Genomic DNA, 17,003 nt, shown 5'->3' on the forward strand with positions numbered 1-17,003 from the left:
GTGCCCAGCTCACAGCCCCATCCCCGCTCCCCTCTCCTCCACTCCTGGGAGCAAACGCCCAACTCAAGGGGGAAGCAATGGAATGGCCGCGCTGCCGTGTGACAGGTGGTGGTGACTCAGGGATGGATGGGGGTGGGTGCCGAGAGGCCCAGCGCTCCCAGAAGAGGCTGTTTAAGAAAAGAAGCCAAGTGGGCGTGGAGTGATTATTTGGGGCTATACACAGCTGGCGTTAGCCTGAGCGACACCACACATTTACCTGGCAAGTGCTCTTAACACAAGCCACATGGGGTTAGTAACTACTGGCTCTGCAGGGTGGGCTCCCGCGCAGCAACCCACAGGGCAGCCGGGCGCCGTTAGGTCATGCTGGGGGTGACCAGGCCCTGAAGCATGATCATGAGGCGGCGGGCCGGCTTGCTCAGGGTGTTGTGGGGCTCCGCCTGCAGGAACTGGAAGAGCTTCTGCCGCACCTGGTTCTTGACCAACCCCATGTGGTCTCGGGTGATGGGGTCGCTGTAGTCCAAGTGCATCGCTGCCTCCTCCAGGTAGTTCAGTTTCAGTTCGGTGCAGATGCCCAGATCTGAGGAGAGCTGCTGAATGAGAGATAGGAGGACGGGCTGGGAGAGTGGACATGGGGGCTGTCCAAACATCTGCTGACAATCCACCATCTCACAGACGTATAAGACCAGGTTGCCGTGAGAGCCTGCTGGAAAGCCTGGTTGAGGCGGCCCTGCTGCAGCAGCTGCAGGACGTGAGTCTGCTGAGACTGGAAGTCCAGGTGAGCAGAGGGGATGGGCGTGCCTGCTGCAGAGCGCATGGCCTGCACGATGCTCGAGGTGTTGGCCGCTTGCTGCTCCTTCATGGCCAGGCTCACCTCTCCCTTGATGACCCTCTGCACCTGGGTCAGAATAGAGTCCTGCATGTTGCCCACAATGATGTGCAGCTGATGCTGCACTTCGGTGTGCACGCTGGTGGTGATGGTGGAGGCCAGCTGATCTGTGTTGCTCTGGAAGGTGCTGATCAGCTGCCGGAGCTGGCCCAGCAAGGAGTCTTGGGCCTCCTGCTCGCACGCCATCTTGTTCTTCATGTGAGTCTCGAGCTGCTGGATATATTCCTGCGTCCCCTGCTTGAAGGTGTCGTTGATTTGCTGGAACATGGACTGGCAGGTCTTCTCAAACGTCAGCAACACAACGCTCTGGAACCCTGTACGCTGACTGGATGGGCCCCTGCAGAGCATCCGCTGCTGCCCTCGCAATGGCATCTGTCAGGTTCTTTGATTTCACTAGCTTGGTGACGTTTTCCTTCAATGTCCCCTCGATAGCCGTGAGCTTGGCGGCAATCGTATTGCTTAGCTGGCCAGTGACAGGGTCCAGGCTCTTGGAAATGCACTGGGGCACCATCTTCTTCATCTCCTCGCGGATGGTCCTCTCCAGGAGATTGCACGCAGCAGTGGAGAGGGATTGCGAGAGCTGCTGGGACAGGTGCTCCTGGAGCTGCCCGTTCTGCTGCTGCCCCTCTGTCAGAGCTTGGTCCAGCCTCCACTGCTCTTGTTCTTGCTGAGAATCAATCACTCGTTCCATGTGACCCATGAGGGAGCTCTGCACAGCATCCAGGTGGTCAGTGAGTCTCTGCATTAGTTCCATCTGGTTCTGTCTCAGCTCCGTGAGCTCCCTCTGTTGGCTCCGCAGCAGAGACATCAGCTTATCCTGGCACTCGGTGGTCACCTGGTGATTACATGACCTTGGGAACTGGGTCACATCTCCGTCATCTTTCTTGCCCTTCTGTTTGAGCTTGGGGGAAGCCCGAGGGGACACCTTGGCTTTCCAGTCCTTCACAGGCAGCCTCTGTGCAGATACTTTAGCACCAAACCTGCCTGATGTAGAAGCCAAACTTGCAACTTCATCATCATGGTCACTTTGCTCCACGCTGGCATCCTGGCTGTCGTGCTGCAGCAGGTGGTAGCTGTGCCTGTGATAGGAAGAGCTCTTGTGCTTCTCTGCAATGTCATCCCTTGGGCTGTCTGCTGTGCTGTTCCTGGTTTCCCTGGTGATGTCGGGGGCCGCTGGCCATGGCTGGCTCACGACGCTGTTGGAAGATGCATTTTCCTGAGTTAAAGCAGTCTCCAGTAACGAGAGTGTGGTCAGCCTGTCCACCTCCCCGGGGGCCATGTCCAGGGAGTGCTGGCTGTGCTTGGAGCTGTGCCAGTTCCTTGGGGACAGCAGGTGCAAGGCCGAGGTGGCAGAGGCCATGCTGTCCGCATGGTGGTTGGGCTCCAGCACCTCTGCAGGGAGCCCGGCCGGGGCTGCGGCAAAGCTGCGCTGCAGCGTCTCAGAGGCGATCTCTGGGATATCCTGGGACATGGCCGTGGAGGCCGAGGAAATGACATCTGGGGAGCGCTCACGGGTGGGTGAGGCCTGAGCTACCACAAGGGGCTCCACTTCCTGCAGCTCCAGAGCCAGAGGGGGGTTTGCTGGAGTGACCGGGACTGGGGCCTTTGGGGTCAGCTTGTCAGGGAGTCCAGGGATAAGGACTGAATGGTTCCTAGGACTCGTCTGGAGACTGCTGCTACTGCTGCTCAGCGTCAGGCTGGTGTCCAACTGCGTCTTTGGGCTCAAAGTCAGGTCCTCAGATGGTAGGGTTACCATACGTCCTCTTTTTCCCGGACATGTCCGGCTTTTCGGCAGTCAAACCCCCGTCCGGGGGGAATTGCCAAAAAGCGGAACATGTCCGGGAAAATGGCGGCTCTGTTTAAGAGCCGGGCTGCCCGAGAGCTACCGGCTTCGGGCAGCCCCGTGCCTGGAGACCCTGCGCCGCTGGAGCCCGGGAGGGGAAGTGCCCGGCTGGGGGCGCAGGGTCTGGAGGCACGGGGCTGCCCGAAGCCGGTAGCGCTCCGGCAGCCCGGCTCTTAAATAGAGCCGCGGGGACTGGAGCCTCCAGCCGCCGGGGCTGTGTGTAACTGTCAGTTACACAGAGCCCCAGCCGCTGGAGGCTCTGTTTAAGAGCCGGGCTGCCGGAGCGCTACCAGCTTCGGGCAGCCCCGTGCCTCCAGACCCTGCGCCCCCAGCCGGGCACTTCCCCTCCCGGGCTCCGGCGGCGCAGGGTCTCCAGGCACGGGGCTGCCCGAAGCCGGTAGCTCTCGGGCAGCCGGGCTCTGTGTAACTGACACTGTGTCAGTTACACACAGCCCCGGCGGCTGGAGGCTCCAGTCCCCGTGTCTCTATTTAAGAGCCGGGCTGCCCGAGCGCTACCGGCTTCGGGCAGCCCCGTGCCTCCGGACCCTGCGCCGCCGGAGCCCGGGAGGGGAAGTGCCCGGCTGGGGGCACAGGGTCTGGAGGCACGGGGCTGCCCGAAGCCGGTAGCGCTCGGGCAGCCCGGCTCTTAAACAGAGCGGGGGCGGCTGGAGCCTCCAGCCCCCGGGGCTCTGTGTAACTGACCCAGTGTCAGTTACACAGCGCCAAAGAGGAGAAAAGCCTCCACCCCCGGGGGCTCTGTGTAACTGACACAGGGTCAGTTACACAGAGCCCCAGCCGCTGGAGGCTCTGTTTAAGAACCGGGCTGCCCGAGAGCTACCAGCTTCGGGCAGCCCCCTTGCCTCCGGACCCTGCGCCCCCAGCCGGGCACTTCCCCTCCCGGGCTCCGGCGGCGCAGGGTCTGGAGGCACGGGGGCTGCCCAAAGCCGGTAGCGCTGGGGCAGCCCGGCTCTTAAACAGAGCCTAAGAGGAGCAGAGCCTCCAGCTGCGGGGGCTCTGCTCCTCTTCGGCTCTGTGTAACTTATACAGTGTAAGTTACGCAGAGCCGCCAGAGCCCCGGAGGGGAAGTGCCCGGCCGGGGGCACAGGGTCCGGAGGCATGGGGGCTGCCCAAAGCCCGAGCGCTACCGGCTTCACGGTTTGCTGGGCAGCCTCCAGACCCTGCGCCCCCGGCTGGGCGCTTCCCCTCCCGGGCACCAGCTGCGCTGGGGAAGCGCCGGCTGGGGGTGCAGGGTCTGGGGGCTGCCCGGGAAACCGTGATGCTGGTAGCACTGGGGCAGCCCTTTCCCCCTGGCTGGGAGTGGGAGGGAGGAGGGGGCGGAGTTAGGGTGGGGGAAGGGGCGGAGTTGGGGCGGGGCTAGGGGTGGGGAAATGGGCGGGGCCATGGCCCGTGGAGGGTCCTCTTTTTTTATTTATGAGATATGGTAACCCTATCAGATGGCCTGGGCACAGCAGGGTCAGTGACGGAAGTGCTGCTCATGGCTGTGACTGCAGTCAGGGAAGTGACGCTGCTTCCCGGTGACATGGCAATCTGCTGAAGAGATGTGCTTGGGGTCATGAACGCATCTGGGGTCATCAGCTTGGGTTTGGCATCATTGGAGAGGGCAAGAAAATCTGCTGGCACGGGCAGGTCTGCAATGCGTTGTAAGTCTGGTTGGGAGCCATGGACGGACCCCTTCTCCGATCCCAGCCCTTCTGCGCCCAGGTCAGCCGGGTGGTCTGGAAACGTGAAATCTTCATGGGAGCCGTGGGGAGGGATTGGTGCAGCCATATCTGGACTATGAAGAGGTTGGAATCGGATCTGCACATCCTGCAGGTGCCTGGAGCTGCCCCTGATCCAGTGCTCCTGATTTAGGTTCTGTATTGTAGACAAAGGGCTGGTCTACATAAGGAACTTCCATCAGTATACCTACCGCTGAGAGATGTAGCAATACCAACCTAACCCCCGGTGTAGACAGCACTAGGTCAATGGAAGAATTCTTCAGTCGACTTAGCTACCGCCTCTCAGGAGGTGGATTACCTGCGCTGATGGGAGAATCCCTCCCATCCTTCTCTTCTTTACTCTCCCTTTCCTTCTAGCTCTCCCTTCTGCACAGCCTCCTCATCCCTCTCTCTTCTGCTCCTCCCACTCTCCCTTCCTTCTTCTCTTCGTGAAGAAGCCGAGGAGAGTAGGGTGACCAGATGCCCCGATTCTATAGGGACAGTCCTAATATTTGGGGCTTTTTTTATATGGGCTCCTATTACCACCACCACCCGTCCCGATTTTTCACATTTGCTATCTGGTCACCCTAGAGGAGAGGCCTGGTGTCACCACTGGTCAGAGCAGTGGGGACTAGGCCTAGTGGTCAGAGCAGGAGTTGGGAGTCAGGATCCAGAGCTGGGACTCGGAGCCAGAGAAGGAGTCAGGAGTCAAGCGAATGGATCTGGAACAAAGCAGGCGGGCAGGAACCAGGAAGGCAGGGCTCAGGAGTCAGGCAAAAAGGCAGTGTCCATTGTAGCAATCATGCAGAATCATTCACCTAGTTGCTCAAACAATGTTTGTGCCTTCTTCTGGCTTAAATAGCAAGTCTGAGCCAATTGGAGAGGTCAGACATCTCTTCCAATCAAATACTTTGTGGGTGGTGAGCGAGGGTTCACCAGTCTACACTCTCTTCTGGTACCAGTGAGCTGCCAGGTGGTGGCTACAGTCTGAGGACTCTCTGGGGACCCACAGTCCCATAATCCCTTACACCTGGCTCTGCAGACCTTTGTTGCCATGAGTAGACCTGTTTCCATTTAGATTTGCATACACTGATACAACACTGTAACATTTGGTTGCAAACTCCGCCAGGGAATATTTTGAAAATGGTTTTTAATGATCTTTGTTTTACAACACCTAAATTCTGGGCCAAATTTGACTTCAGTGTCCCTTTCATATCATGATAACTAACCATCGTTTAACTAGGAGCAAGCTTTCAGGAACCACGCTCTTCATCAGGCCTTCGCTGAAGAGTTATGTAGAGTGACATTATGTATCATGCAGGGATTTAATTCATAATTAAATTCAAAGATCAAAGGAAAGGATGGGAGGGGAGAAAGGTACAAGGCATGGATTGGCGTTCCTCTCCTCAGATGCTCTGTCTGGATTACTAATGAGTAGAGGCTCTGTCAATCAAAAATATTATAAAAAAACAAAGGGTCTACAGAGCCCTTTGTCATTGTAATCCAGAGGGCGCTATTAAGGAGAGGAACTCTAACCCCATTTTGATTTGGTTAACTGTCTACTTTGATCTATACTATCTCTCAATTTATTATAGGCTCTAATTAATTACCATTCTATATGTTGCTCTACCTTCCACCAGTCCCACCTCAAAAGCATACCCATTTTTAAGCTTGATTAGGCCTGATGAAAAGGAGTTTTAAAAACTTATTTTTTAATTTTTTTTCTTTATTTACCAGACTATTCATTATTATAAAGCAAATATTGATCCCAATGAAGTTAATAGCAACTGCCCCGCCCCCCCATTTTGACTTAGTTGCAAGAAGGAATGCGCCTTAAACCTCTATCTTGTAATTGTGTTTACAAGAAATGTCCAAAGTCGCATCTTTCCCTTCCGAGGCTGTGCCCCTTCTGCGTCCTCGGCCCCAGCCCAGAGCCTCCCACACCATAGCCGCCAGCCCCCACCCCAGGCTAGACTGGGGCGGCCGTGCCAAGCGGAAGCAGGAAGGGAGGACTGGTGGCGGAGTGTGGGTGGGACCACACTTGGCTGTTTGGGGAGGCACAGCCTCCCCCCAGCCTATGGTACCCGCCTCCCTTGCTGCAGAGCCTCCTCTCCCCACAGACCCAGGAGATCCACCACCTCCCATGTACTCCAGGCAGGAGCGTGGTTGCTGCAAGGACGCTCAGCTGGGCAGTGCTATGTGAGCTCTCCACATCACAAACAGGAAGAGCAATTTCAAAACTTCCTGGGGCTTTGAAAGGGGAGGAGTGCATACCTGTGTACCTGGCTGCAGGGCAGCGGAGTTCAAACTGGTGACCAAAGCAATCACGGTGGGCACTGTGGGACATCTCCTGGAAGCCACTTAGGGTGACGTAAAAGCAATGCAGTGTCTCTTGTTGAGGTGATTTTATTATATCAGTGTAGCAGGCAGTGCTTAATTTGTGCCAGGGCTTGCCAGGGCTGAGCCCTGGCACCTCTAGGCTTGGCAGTTCCTAGCCCCGGCACCTCTCGGTTTGCAGCATCCGTGATGAAAATAAAATAAATGCTTGAGCCCTGCTGCCCTGGCACCTAATTGCTTGAGCTCCAGCACCTCTTTCATTACAAATTAAGCACTGGTAGCAGGAGAGCTAAAGCGGAGGGAGGAGCATTGCAGTGTGTACACCTCCATATTTAGGTCAACGTAAGCCACCTTATGTTGACTTAACTTTGCAGTGTTGACAAGCCCTCAGTGTTTCTCTTCACACACACACAAACACACATCCTCTGATTTATAATTCACACTATGGGATGTGGGAGAAGAAAGGAATGCTAGAGAGCTCGCCATGTGTGTTTGTCCCATTCCTATTTGTGTCAATCGGAGTTATGTGCACATATGGGAGGACAACATGTGCTTATGGACTCTTTTTCTGTTTTCTTTCTTTTCCTTTTCTTTTGGTTAAGATAAATGCCTGACGACTTTACTACCTGGCAGAGCTCATTTGCAATAGTGGTGCAATGTCTCTGTTTGTCCATCTTGATCTTCCCATGCTTACAGTGATTAGATTTCCAAATGGTTGAATAGAAATTAAGTAATTCCTCCTCTGCAGTGTTAATATTTGTTATGAGAGCGTCATAATTAATCAGAAGAAGGGCTTTTTCATGGGGCTTTGCTTGATGACCTGTTTCAAAACAAGGCCGTCATTTATTCAGGATAATCAGAAGCAATTCAGAACAGATTCATCATTTTCTCAGGAGCATCTGCCTCACTCTGACACCTAATTCCCTGTGTGAATTTATATTTTTTTTGACAAAGAATAGGTCTGATAATTACATAGATAAAATAATACACATGAGATAAAATTAATATATACAGGCAGAAAGAAAGCAAATCACATATCTGAAACATATTACTGTACTGACAACAGTTCCTTGAGAACAAAGGACTTATTTATAATGAAATGGCAAATATAAACACTAAGACCAAAACCTCAGTAGCTAATTATTCATTCAGCTATGCAATTATTGATCATAGATCTCCAAAACAGCTGATTAAGTGCCTTGGGAAATTCCTTAACTGTCATTGCATGAGAAGTTATTTCTAGAGAGGCCGATTGAATTATACCCTTCCACCAGTGTGTTATGACCAAAACTGCAGTGATTTTCCATTTTTTGCAAACTCTGTCTCTGCAGTAAGAAATGTCCTTGAAATGAATGTTTTCTTAGTGTTGGAATGGCCCCTTACAGTCCCTATATGATCAAATATAAATATCTCTGAAGCGCGATACGTGTCAAAGGTAAAGTGCAAGAGTGAGTGAGAGGAGGCGGGTAGAACACAAAGTGTATGGACCAGCCACAATCTCCATTCCTGTCCTTGAACATAAGGAGCAGAAGAATACAGCTCTGATGATATCATTAAACTTTCCAAAAGCTCTGGTCACACCTCTTTCCCCTTTGGAGCTGACACAGTGTGGGGGAGGGGAGGTGACATCCTTTCACAGGCTGCAGTGAACACTGTAGTACAGAATGCACTGCACTCTGTTAGAGGTTGTCACTGACATTGTTCAGATGAGCTCTCCCCAGTTACCCTGAAGTAATTCTGGCTGAGACAGCAAGAATGACTCTGGGACTCCAGCTGGTGTGGATGTTCTGAGCACTCTCCTGCCAGTCACAGTATAGCCCAGCGTTAATCCTGGCCTACCCTTATAATGTTGTGGCATGGCCATAGCAGGTGTAATGTTGTATGTATCATGTAGTGCACAACAGCTTCAGTTCTAGTTCTCCTGGGCTTCTGCTTTTATAGCCAGTCTACATTTTGCTAATTAATTATGACCTGAACTCCAAAGCTGAACAAAATGTCAGTGTGTGACACATGCAACCTTAAATTGGTCATTTCCTGGCATTTGTTGCAATTTTTTATTTGTCATATAATAGTACTCAGAAACCCCGCTCCGGATCAGAGCCTCACTTACATCACTGTAAGGCTGCTTTGCATTTTCAAAGCAGTGCCAAGGGGTCTTAATGTAAATGAGAAACAAGCCCTATTCATTATGCAGCACCTGGCACAATCTGTAGTGGATTAGGGCTGCATGCAATTATTTAGCTTAATTTTTCCTGAATTTCATGAAGAGTAAGCAAATGCAAAGCACCCTGAGCCCTACATAGTATGAATCACTAGAAGTATAAACCTTACAGACTGGCACCAGTGTAAATGGGGCTATTGAGGCTAGATAGCTGGCTGGCTGCAAGTTAGCCCACACATTCTGTAAGTCAAACAATAACTTTACTGAACCCAGAACATTTCCATAGGCCTAGAGACTGATAGGATTTGTAGTGCACGTGGGGGAGGAGCAGATGTAAGTGGGGCACAAGCCAGTGTAACCTGATTCTCACACTACTAGTAGCCCGCCAAGAAGTGACAGAATGTCAAGGCACCCAGACAGAAGGGACTGTCTCTTTGTAATACGTTGGTACAGTACCTAGTCCAATGGAACCTCTAGATGTGACTGCAATACAAATAAATAACAGAATAGATGTGGTGGAATGCAACCCAAGGAGTCTGTAGGCCAATGAGAGACGTGCATACAAACAATTTTTACCATTTCCAAATTGCAGAAACAGTTCAGTGTAAAGCTACTAGGGTCTCGTTTTCTTGAAATTAGCTAAAACAAAACTTTCACTCTTTGTAATGAAACGTGTGAAAAATAATCTACCCTCTACACACCACAGACCACAACTGCTCACGTTGAGCTCTCTGGTGATCATGACTCCTTTGCTGGTGCCTACCAGGCATATCACAGACACCCACTAGATGGCACCTGCACACTTCTGGTAGCCAATAAGAAGCAAGGAGGGTGTATGATGAAATCCCTGCTTCACTGCACAAAGAAGCAGTTCCAAATGTACCCTCAAGATGGGAAGACCTTTATAATTGAAAGTGGGTTATTCTTTTCTCCTCTACAAAGAAAAAACAAGAATAAGGTAGTAAGGCCATTGGGACAGAGACCATCTAAGCTTCATGGGGCCTTGATCCCTGACTGGGGTCTCAGCTACAGTAATACAAATAATAAGATCAATGGAAGGAGCCAATTTGTGACCTGTTACCCCCATCCAACCCCAATTTGATAGAACAAACTTATAGAAAAATGTGTTCGAATAGATACCAGCACTGCCATGTTCTCAAATGATACAAGACACCCTAGCTCTCCTCAGCATCCACTCCTTTTACAAGGGGCTAGCGTACGGGCAAGAGACTGGGCACAGTCAGCAATTAATTGCACACTTTCCCTGGCCCTGGGCCTAGCCCCACGTACTAAGGAAAGGTGAGCCCAAGACAGCTTTCCTCCACTGTATCCCTGTGTAAGGGCCACAGCCATTAACAGTGTCAGCGCTTGGAGCAGTGCAGGTTCTGCTCCCTCCTAGCATCCCATGGGGACCCAAATCACCCTTAAAAAAGACAAAAAGGGGCCAATGCCGTGACTATTCCCCACCCTCACTGGCATATGGAACCATCTGACAACAGTGGGGGAAGCAAAGGCTGCATTCTCCATAGCAATGGTGCAGCATGCACGCTCCTTCCTATGTACTGGCCCTCTGAGGTACAATCCTTCCCTGAGCTCCCACTGGGTCCTTACTGAGGGCCATGTGCAATTTGCACACTCTGACCCCTGCTAGTGTAAACACACAGTACTGATGGTTTTCCATGGGGATTTTAGTATTGTTGTCCAGCCAGTACTTTGGCTGGAACATGGGACTAAGTTAGAAGCTTTACAAACATCCAGGGAATCATTTTACTTTTATTCACGTTCTGTATCATCCTTTCATCTGTTTTCAGCATTGGTCTAACCCTGATCCCACTGAAGTCAATGGGAGTTTTACTATTAACTTCAATAGGAACAGAGCTAGGCCAACACTGAGCACTTTTGCAAATCCCACCCTGAAGAGGGTGGGATTTTTTTTAAGCAACTGTTTTTTGTTAAATTTATTCTACCTCCATGTTGAAAAACAAGTCTGAACAGGTAAAAAATAACAAACCAAACGTCCAGGTTCCAATTTTTGTGCTGTGCTGCTTCGCCAGGCTTCAGAGACTTGAGAAACTGAATGAAAAGTGCAAAGGTTGATTTGCAGAGGATTGGGAAGCTAGGAATCTGGCAAACAAGGTGGGAAATCATAATGGCTGGTCTACATGCTGTTTTTTGTACCCATAAATGACTCTTTATGTAGATTGTAAGCTAAACGTTGGGGCAGGGATTGTCTTTTTGTTCTATGTTTATACAGCGCCCAGCACAATGAGGGCCTGGTCCAGGCCTAGCGCGCCTGGGCACCATCACAATACAAATCATGCTAATCTGTTTAGAAAACCAATATGACATAGTTAAAGGGGAACAAGCACAACTGTGGCCACAGTTATACTGGCCAACTTCCTCTGGCCCTGCGCTTTGCGCCTGCATTATCTGTGGCAAGGACAGTCACTCGAGAATTGGACTTTTTAGCTGCTTGCAATGCTGAGCAAGACACATAGGAACTGACCTGCTTTGGTGCTTACACCATTGTTTCTTGAGATGGACGGTTGCCACGACGCTGATGTGAAGATGCTTAAATTTAGGAGACTATTTATACTATACTGATAGAAGACCTTGAGACCAGTATAACTGCATCCATAGTGGGGATTGTACTACTCTTTCTAAACAGATATAGCTAAAGCGGTTCAAAAACTGTGTGTGGGCCAGGCCTTTGCTAGACAATCACAAGCATCCTGTGGTACACCAGCTATTGCCACTCTCCTTCTGAGCCACCTTCTTTCCTCACTTTCTTGAAAGTCCTCTGGCATTTAGGGTATGAGGGGTGGGATTGCAGCTCATGTAGACATACCTGAGCTACCTTTAATCTCGCTAGCTCGGGTACCAGTACTAATGAAATTGCGGCAATGCCTGTGTATCAGCATGAGCCGTACACGGCTGCCTGGACCTTGGGTAGTTACTCACAGGGCTAGCCCTTGCTGAAGCCCATTCTGGGCTATTTTTAGCTGTCAGTTGCCAGGGTTTTTTAGCAGTTGTGAATTGTGGTATTTTGGGCTATTTTGCTGCCCTGTTGCCGCTGGCCACACTGGGGGGTTCTCGGGAAGGAGGTAGCCTCCTCATCTGCCCCATCCCCTGCCGACACGCCCCCCCCCACACCGCTTGTCTCACATCGTGCCCCCTCCCCTTAGGTGCCTGTGACGGGTTGGATCACAGAAACCCCCTTGGGAGCTGCCACTCAATGTACCAAGACTACCCCTGTTCCTGTTTTCCCTGCCAGCTCAGGACTCCAGCACCCTGTCTTGCTGAGCCAGACACTCCCGTCTGCTCCAACACAGACCCAGGGTCTGAATCACTTGCCCCAAAACTGCAAGTTTACCTGAAAACAGCTCACAGAAGTGTGCTTGTCTTTAGCACTCAGATGCCCAACTCCCAATGGGGTCTAAACCCAAATAAATCCGTTTTACCCTGCATAAAGCTTATACAGGGCAAACTCATAAATTGTTCACCCTCTATAACACTGATAGAGAGATATGCACAGTTGTTTGCTCCCCAAGGTATTAATACATACTCTGAGTAAATTACTAAATAAAAAGTGATTTTATTAAATACAGAAAATAGGATTTAAGTGGTTCCAAGTAGTAACAGACAGAACAAAGTAAGTCACCAAGTAAAATAAAATAAAATGCGCAAATCTATGCCTAATCAAACTGAATACAGATAATCTGACCCTCAGAGATGCTTCAGTAAGTTTTTTCTCAGACTGGACACCTTCCAGGCCTGGGCACAATTCTTTCCCCTGGTACAGCTCTTGTTGCAGCTCAGGTGATAGCTAGGGGATTGTTCATGATGGCTCCTCCCCACCCTATTCTCTTCCACCCCTTTATATATCTTTTGCATAAGGCGGGAACCCTTTGTCCCTCTGGGTTTCCACCCCACCCCCCCCTCACTGGAAAAGCACCAGGTTAAAGATGGATTCCAGTTCAGGTGATATGATCACGTCACTGCAAGACTTCATTACCCACTTGCCAGCACACACATATACAGGAAGACTAACAGGTAAACACAACCATCTGCAGACAATGGTCCTGGTTAATGGGAGTCATCAAGATTCCAAACCATCATTAATGGCCCACACTTTACATAATTACAATAGGCCCTCAGAGTTATGTTTTATATTTCTAGTTTTAGATACAAGAGTGGTACATTTCTACAATTAGGATGATCACACTCAGTAGATTATGAGTTTTGTAATGATACCTTACAAGAGACCTTTTGCACGAAGCATATCCCAGTTACATTATATTCACTTATTATCATGTTTTTATAAAACCATATAGACTGCACAACGTCACAGTGCCATTTGCAGCATGTGCAGAATTCTTGTCCAAGGGAGGCAGAATTTTTTTTCTCCAGAAAATGTGCTGAAGATCTGCCTTCTCGCATCAGAGGCTGCTGTGGCATCAGAACCAGCTTGGATTGAGGCTGACTGGTCTGGTGGGTGATGGCAAACAGCTAGCAGGCAGGTGGCAGGTGCATTTTTTCCTCAAGTGAAAATCACAGCAGCCTTCTTGGAGCCAGGTTAGGAGGTAGAGTGGGCCACGCAGGGCTGCTGGGGGTCACAGTGCCACACAGGGACACAGGAGGGGGGTTCCAGGTAGGGTCACATGGGGAGGGGAGCTCCAGGCAGGGCCACATAGGGAGGCAGGGGGGGTGCTGAAGATGCTGTGGCAAGGGGTGTGTAAGGTGTAAATCCAGCCCTGATTCCAGGTAACTCCACTGAAATCAATTGAATTACCCAGGATTTAGATCTTTGTAACAGACCAGAGGTTCAACATCTTCAGGTGCATCACAGCTCTGAGGAGAGAAGAGGGGCATGAGATCTATGGGATAAGAAGCTGAGACTCTTGGCTTCTTTGACAACTAGGATAGGGGACAAACTATGCCCCACAAATGGAAGAATGTATAGGAATCTCAGTGAGATGCTTCATGTGGATGCTGGAAGACTCATGTGGACATCTGAAACTGCCCTTGGAAGCAAATACACTGAACTTGTCTAAACTGTTAGTGAAAAACCTTCTGAATTTCAGGTTGACTTAGCACCAGGGTGGGCAGGTCTTTACTCCCTTAGGAGTGCTCAAAGGAGTTTTGTTCTATAGGGCCAGAGTTTCCTACTATAATAGCTTCACTTTTTTGTGCTGCAGCTTCTCATCAGAACAAAACCAGCTTCCTATAGCCCCAATTTCTACCAATGTAAATGATTTTTTTTGTGACTTGACAGTAAACACTATGGCCTCTTCCTAGTACAGCGAAGGATTCAGAGAGTGCATGTATACAGCCACGAGGTGGTTTGATATTGTGCTTAGTGTATGTGAAAGCAGATAGTTTTATATACATTTCTGTATGTGGCCTGGTGCTTCAGGCTTTCTAAGAACCTGGTACAGTAGATGCTATAGAATGCACATGCTGGAAAAGGATGGTTTGGCTGTGGGGAAAAAACCTGCAGATCTCTAGTTAGGCAAGGAGAGTCTGAATAAAAATGGCATTTGACTTCTTTTCACAGAAAGAGGAAAAAGGCAAAACCAATCAAAGCCACGCCTGGAAATGTAAAACACAATGCACCACTCACAGCAAAATTTACCTAACGAGCTCAGGAGCCTCTTATGTGTTTGTGACCCTTGTCAGAATCCTTTTTTATGGGTGCTAGGTCTCTCCCACAGTTATTTTCTTTTGCTCTTGAAAAGGTGCTGATTTACTAAATATTCACTAGTATAAGAGAAATAATTGTCCGTCCACGTCTACACTACAAAGTTAAGTCGACTTCATGTAAGTCGACATTGAGCCTCTGATTTAAGCAAATTGATCTTGCGTGTCCACACTACGCTCATTGTGTTGGTGGAGTGCATCCTGACTAGCAGGGCTTGCATTGATGCACGGAACACTGCATTGTGCGTAGCCATCCCGCAGTGCATGTAGACACAGATGAGTGGAATTTTGGGTTGGGCTTGCAATGCCTTATGGGACCAAAACATTGGCACAGGTGGTTATGGGAACATGGTGTTAGCCTCCCATGATGCACTTACCTCCCTCCCGCCCTGAAATCAACAGCAAACAAACCAAGCCTTTTTTCATAAGCCTGGGTTACCTGCGTGGACGCCATAGCATGAAAAGCCTGGACCCCACTCAGCTGTACACTGTAGTTGTGAGCATTACAAACACCTCACGCCTTATCCTGCAGTATTTACACAGCCGATACGGGTGCTGCCACACGGAACAATGTGATGTCACGCAAGCAGCCCTGCTGGAAGACATACAGCAGAGCAATTCGCAGTTGCTGGTGACCATCACGCATCACCTTGACATGGTTGAGTGCTGTTCCTGGGCCTGGGAAACAAGCACTGATGAGCAGTGACTGTGGAACTTTCGAATGTGTAAGGCCACTTTCCAGGAACTGTCTGAAGAGCTTTCCCCAGCCCTGAAGCGCAGCAATACTAAAATGAGATCTGCTCTGACAGTGAAGTGAGTGGTGATTGCTGTGTGGAAGCTTGCAATGCCAGACTGCTACCGATCAGTGGGGCATCAATTTGGAGTAGGTAAATCTACCGTGAGATCTGTTGTGATCCAAGTTTGCAGCGCCATCAACAGACTTCTGCTAAGAAGGGTAGTGACTCGGGCAACATGAAGGACATAGTGGATGGTTTTGTCTCAGTGGGGTTCCCTAACTGCAGTGGGGTGATAGATGGAACGCACATCCCTATCTTGGAACCAGACCACCTTGCCAAAGAGTACATAAACCAAAACGGTACTTCTCAATGGTGTTGCAAGCTGTAGACACTGACATCAGCGTGGGAGGGTTGGGAAAGGTGCATGACATGCACATCTTTAGGAACACAGGTCTGTTCAGAAAGCTGCAAGCAGGGACTTTATTTCCAGATCACAAAATAACCATTGGTGATGTTGAAATGCCAATTGTGATCCTTGGAGACCCAGACTACCCCTTGCTCCCATGGCTCATGAAGCCATACACAGGCAGCCTGGACAGCCGTAAGGACTGATTCAACCATAGGCTGAGCAAGTGCAGAATGGTGGTGGAATGTGCCTTTGGACATTTAAAAGGTCGCTGGCATTGTTTGCGTACTAGGTTAGACTTCAGTGAAAGCAATATCCCCATTGTTCTTGCTGCCTGCTGTGTACTCCATAATATCTGTGAAACAAAGGGAGAAAAGTTTCCACTGGGGTGGGGGGTTCAGGCAGATCACCTGCCAGCCAATTTTGAGCAGCCAGACACCAGGGCAATAAGAAGAGCACATCAAGGGGCTTTGCATCTCTGTGAGACTTTGAAAATGAGTTTAATCAATGAGCCAGAGTAATGGGACACTTATCTGTGTTGTTCCTTACCAAACTGTCCCCTCTGTTGCATTTTCTCCCTGTAAACTCCACCCCCACCAACCACAGTGTGTTGAATGAATAAAGAGCCTTTTCTCCTCAATTGGTTTAGTTTATTATGCACATAAACACACAGAGATAGCAAAGAAAAGTAAGTTAACCTGGGGCAAAAGGGCTGATAACATTGTGTGGGGAGAAACAAGGAAAGCTTGCTTACAGATGCACTACAATAACAATCAAAGGTGTGGCTGGTCCTTGTACCCTACCCTGGTATTGAGTGCAAAGGATACTGAACCCCCCCCCCCCCCAACCCGGCCTCATAGGACATTGGGGGGAGGAGGATGTAGAGCTGGGAGATGATGGCAGCAGGTTCAGCATAGGCTGCAGAGGGACTCTAGCATCCTAAAGCACTTGGCAGAGCCCAGCTTGCACATAGAAGACACTGCTGGGGGGGGAGTGGGTGGGAGGGAGAGGGAGCTAGGGGGTTCCTGGCAGCTGCAGTCCCCAGCATGCCCTGCGGGAAGGAGAAGGCAGTGCGCAGGAAACTCTGTGCAAGTCTGGGACCGAGCATCAGGCTGTTTCTCCCTCTGGATCCCTGAGCTCTGGGGGCAGGGGGAGGAGGATGGGTGTCTGGGCAAGGTGGTAGGACTGCAGCTGGGCTCTGGGGAGGGAGGGGAT

At 50.3% G+C, this 17,003-nt stretch overlaps 1 protein-coding gene across 1 annotated transcript; it reads right to left on the reverse strand.

The window, feature by feature from the left end:
- Positions 1 to 311: 311 nt before the first annotated feature.
- On the reverse strand, positions 312 to 15,099 carry LOC128840501 (enhancer of mRNA-decapping protein 4-like). Its single transcript, XM_054034613.1, is given in 5 exon segments — positions 312 to 691; positions 694 to 1,199; positions 1,201 to 2,621; positions 4,176 to 4,604; positions 15,085 to 15,099. Coding segments are annotated over 5 exon segments (2,709 nt in total). The 3' UTR covers positions 312 to 353.
- Between the last annotated feature and the right edge of the window lie 1,904 nt (positions 15,100 to 17,003).

The sequence above is a fragment of the Malaclemys terrapin genome, chromosome 1 (genome assembly GCF_027887155.1).
Source record: "Malaclemys terrapin pileata isolate rMalTer1 chromosome 1, rMalTer1.hap1, whole genome shotgun sequence".
In the NCBI taxonomy this organism is placed as follows: Eukaryota; Metazoa; Chordata; order Testudines; family Emydidae; genus Malaclemys; species Malaclemys terrapin.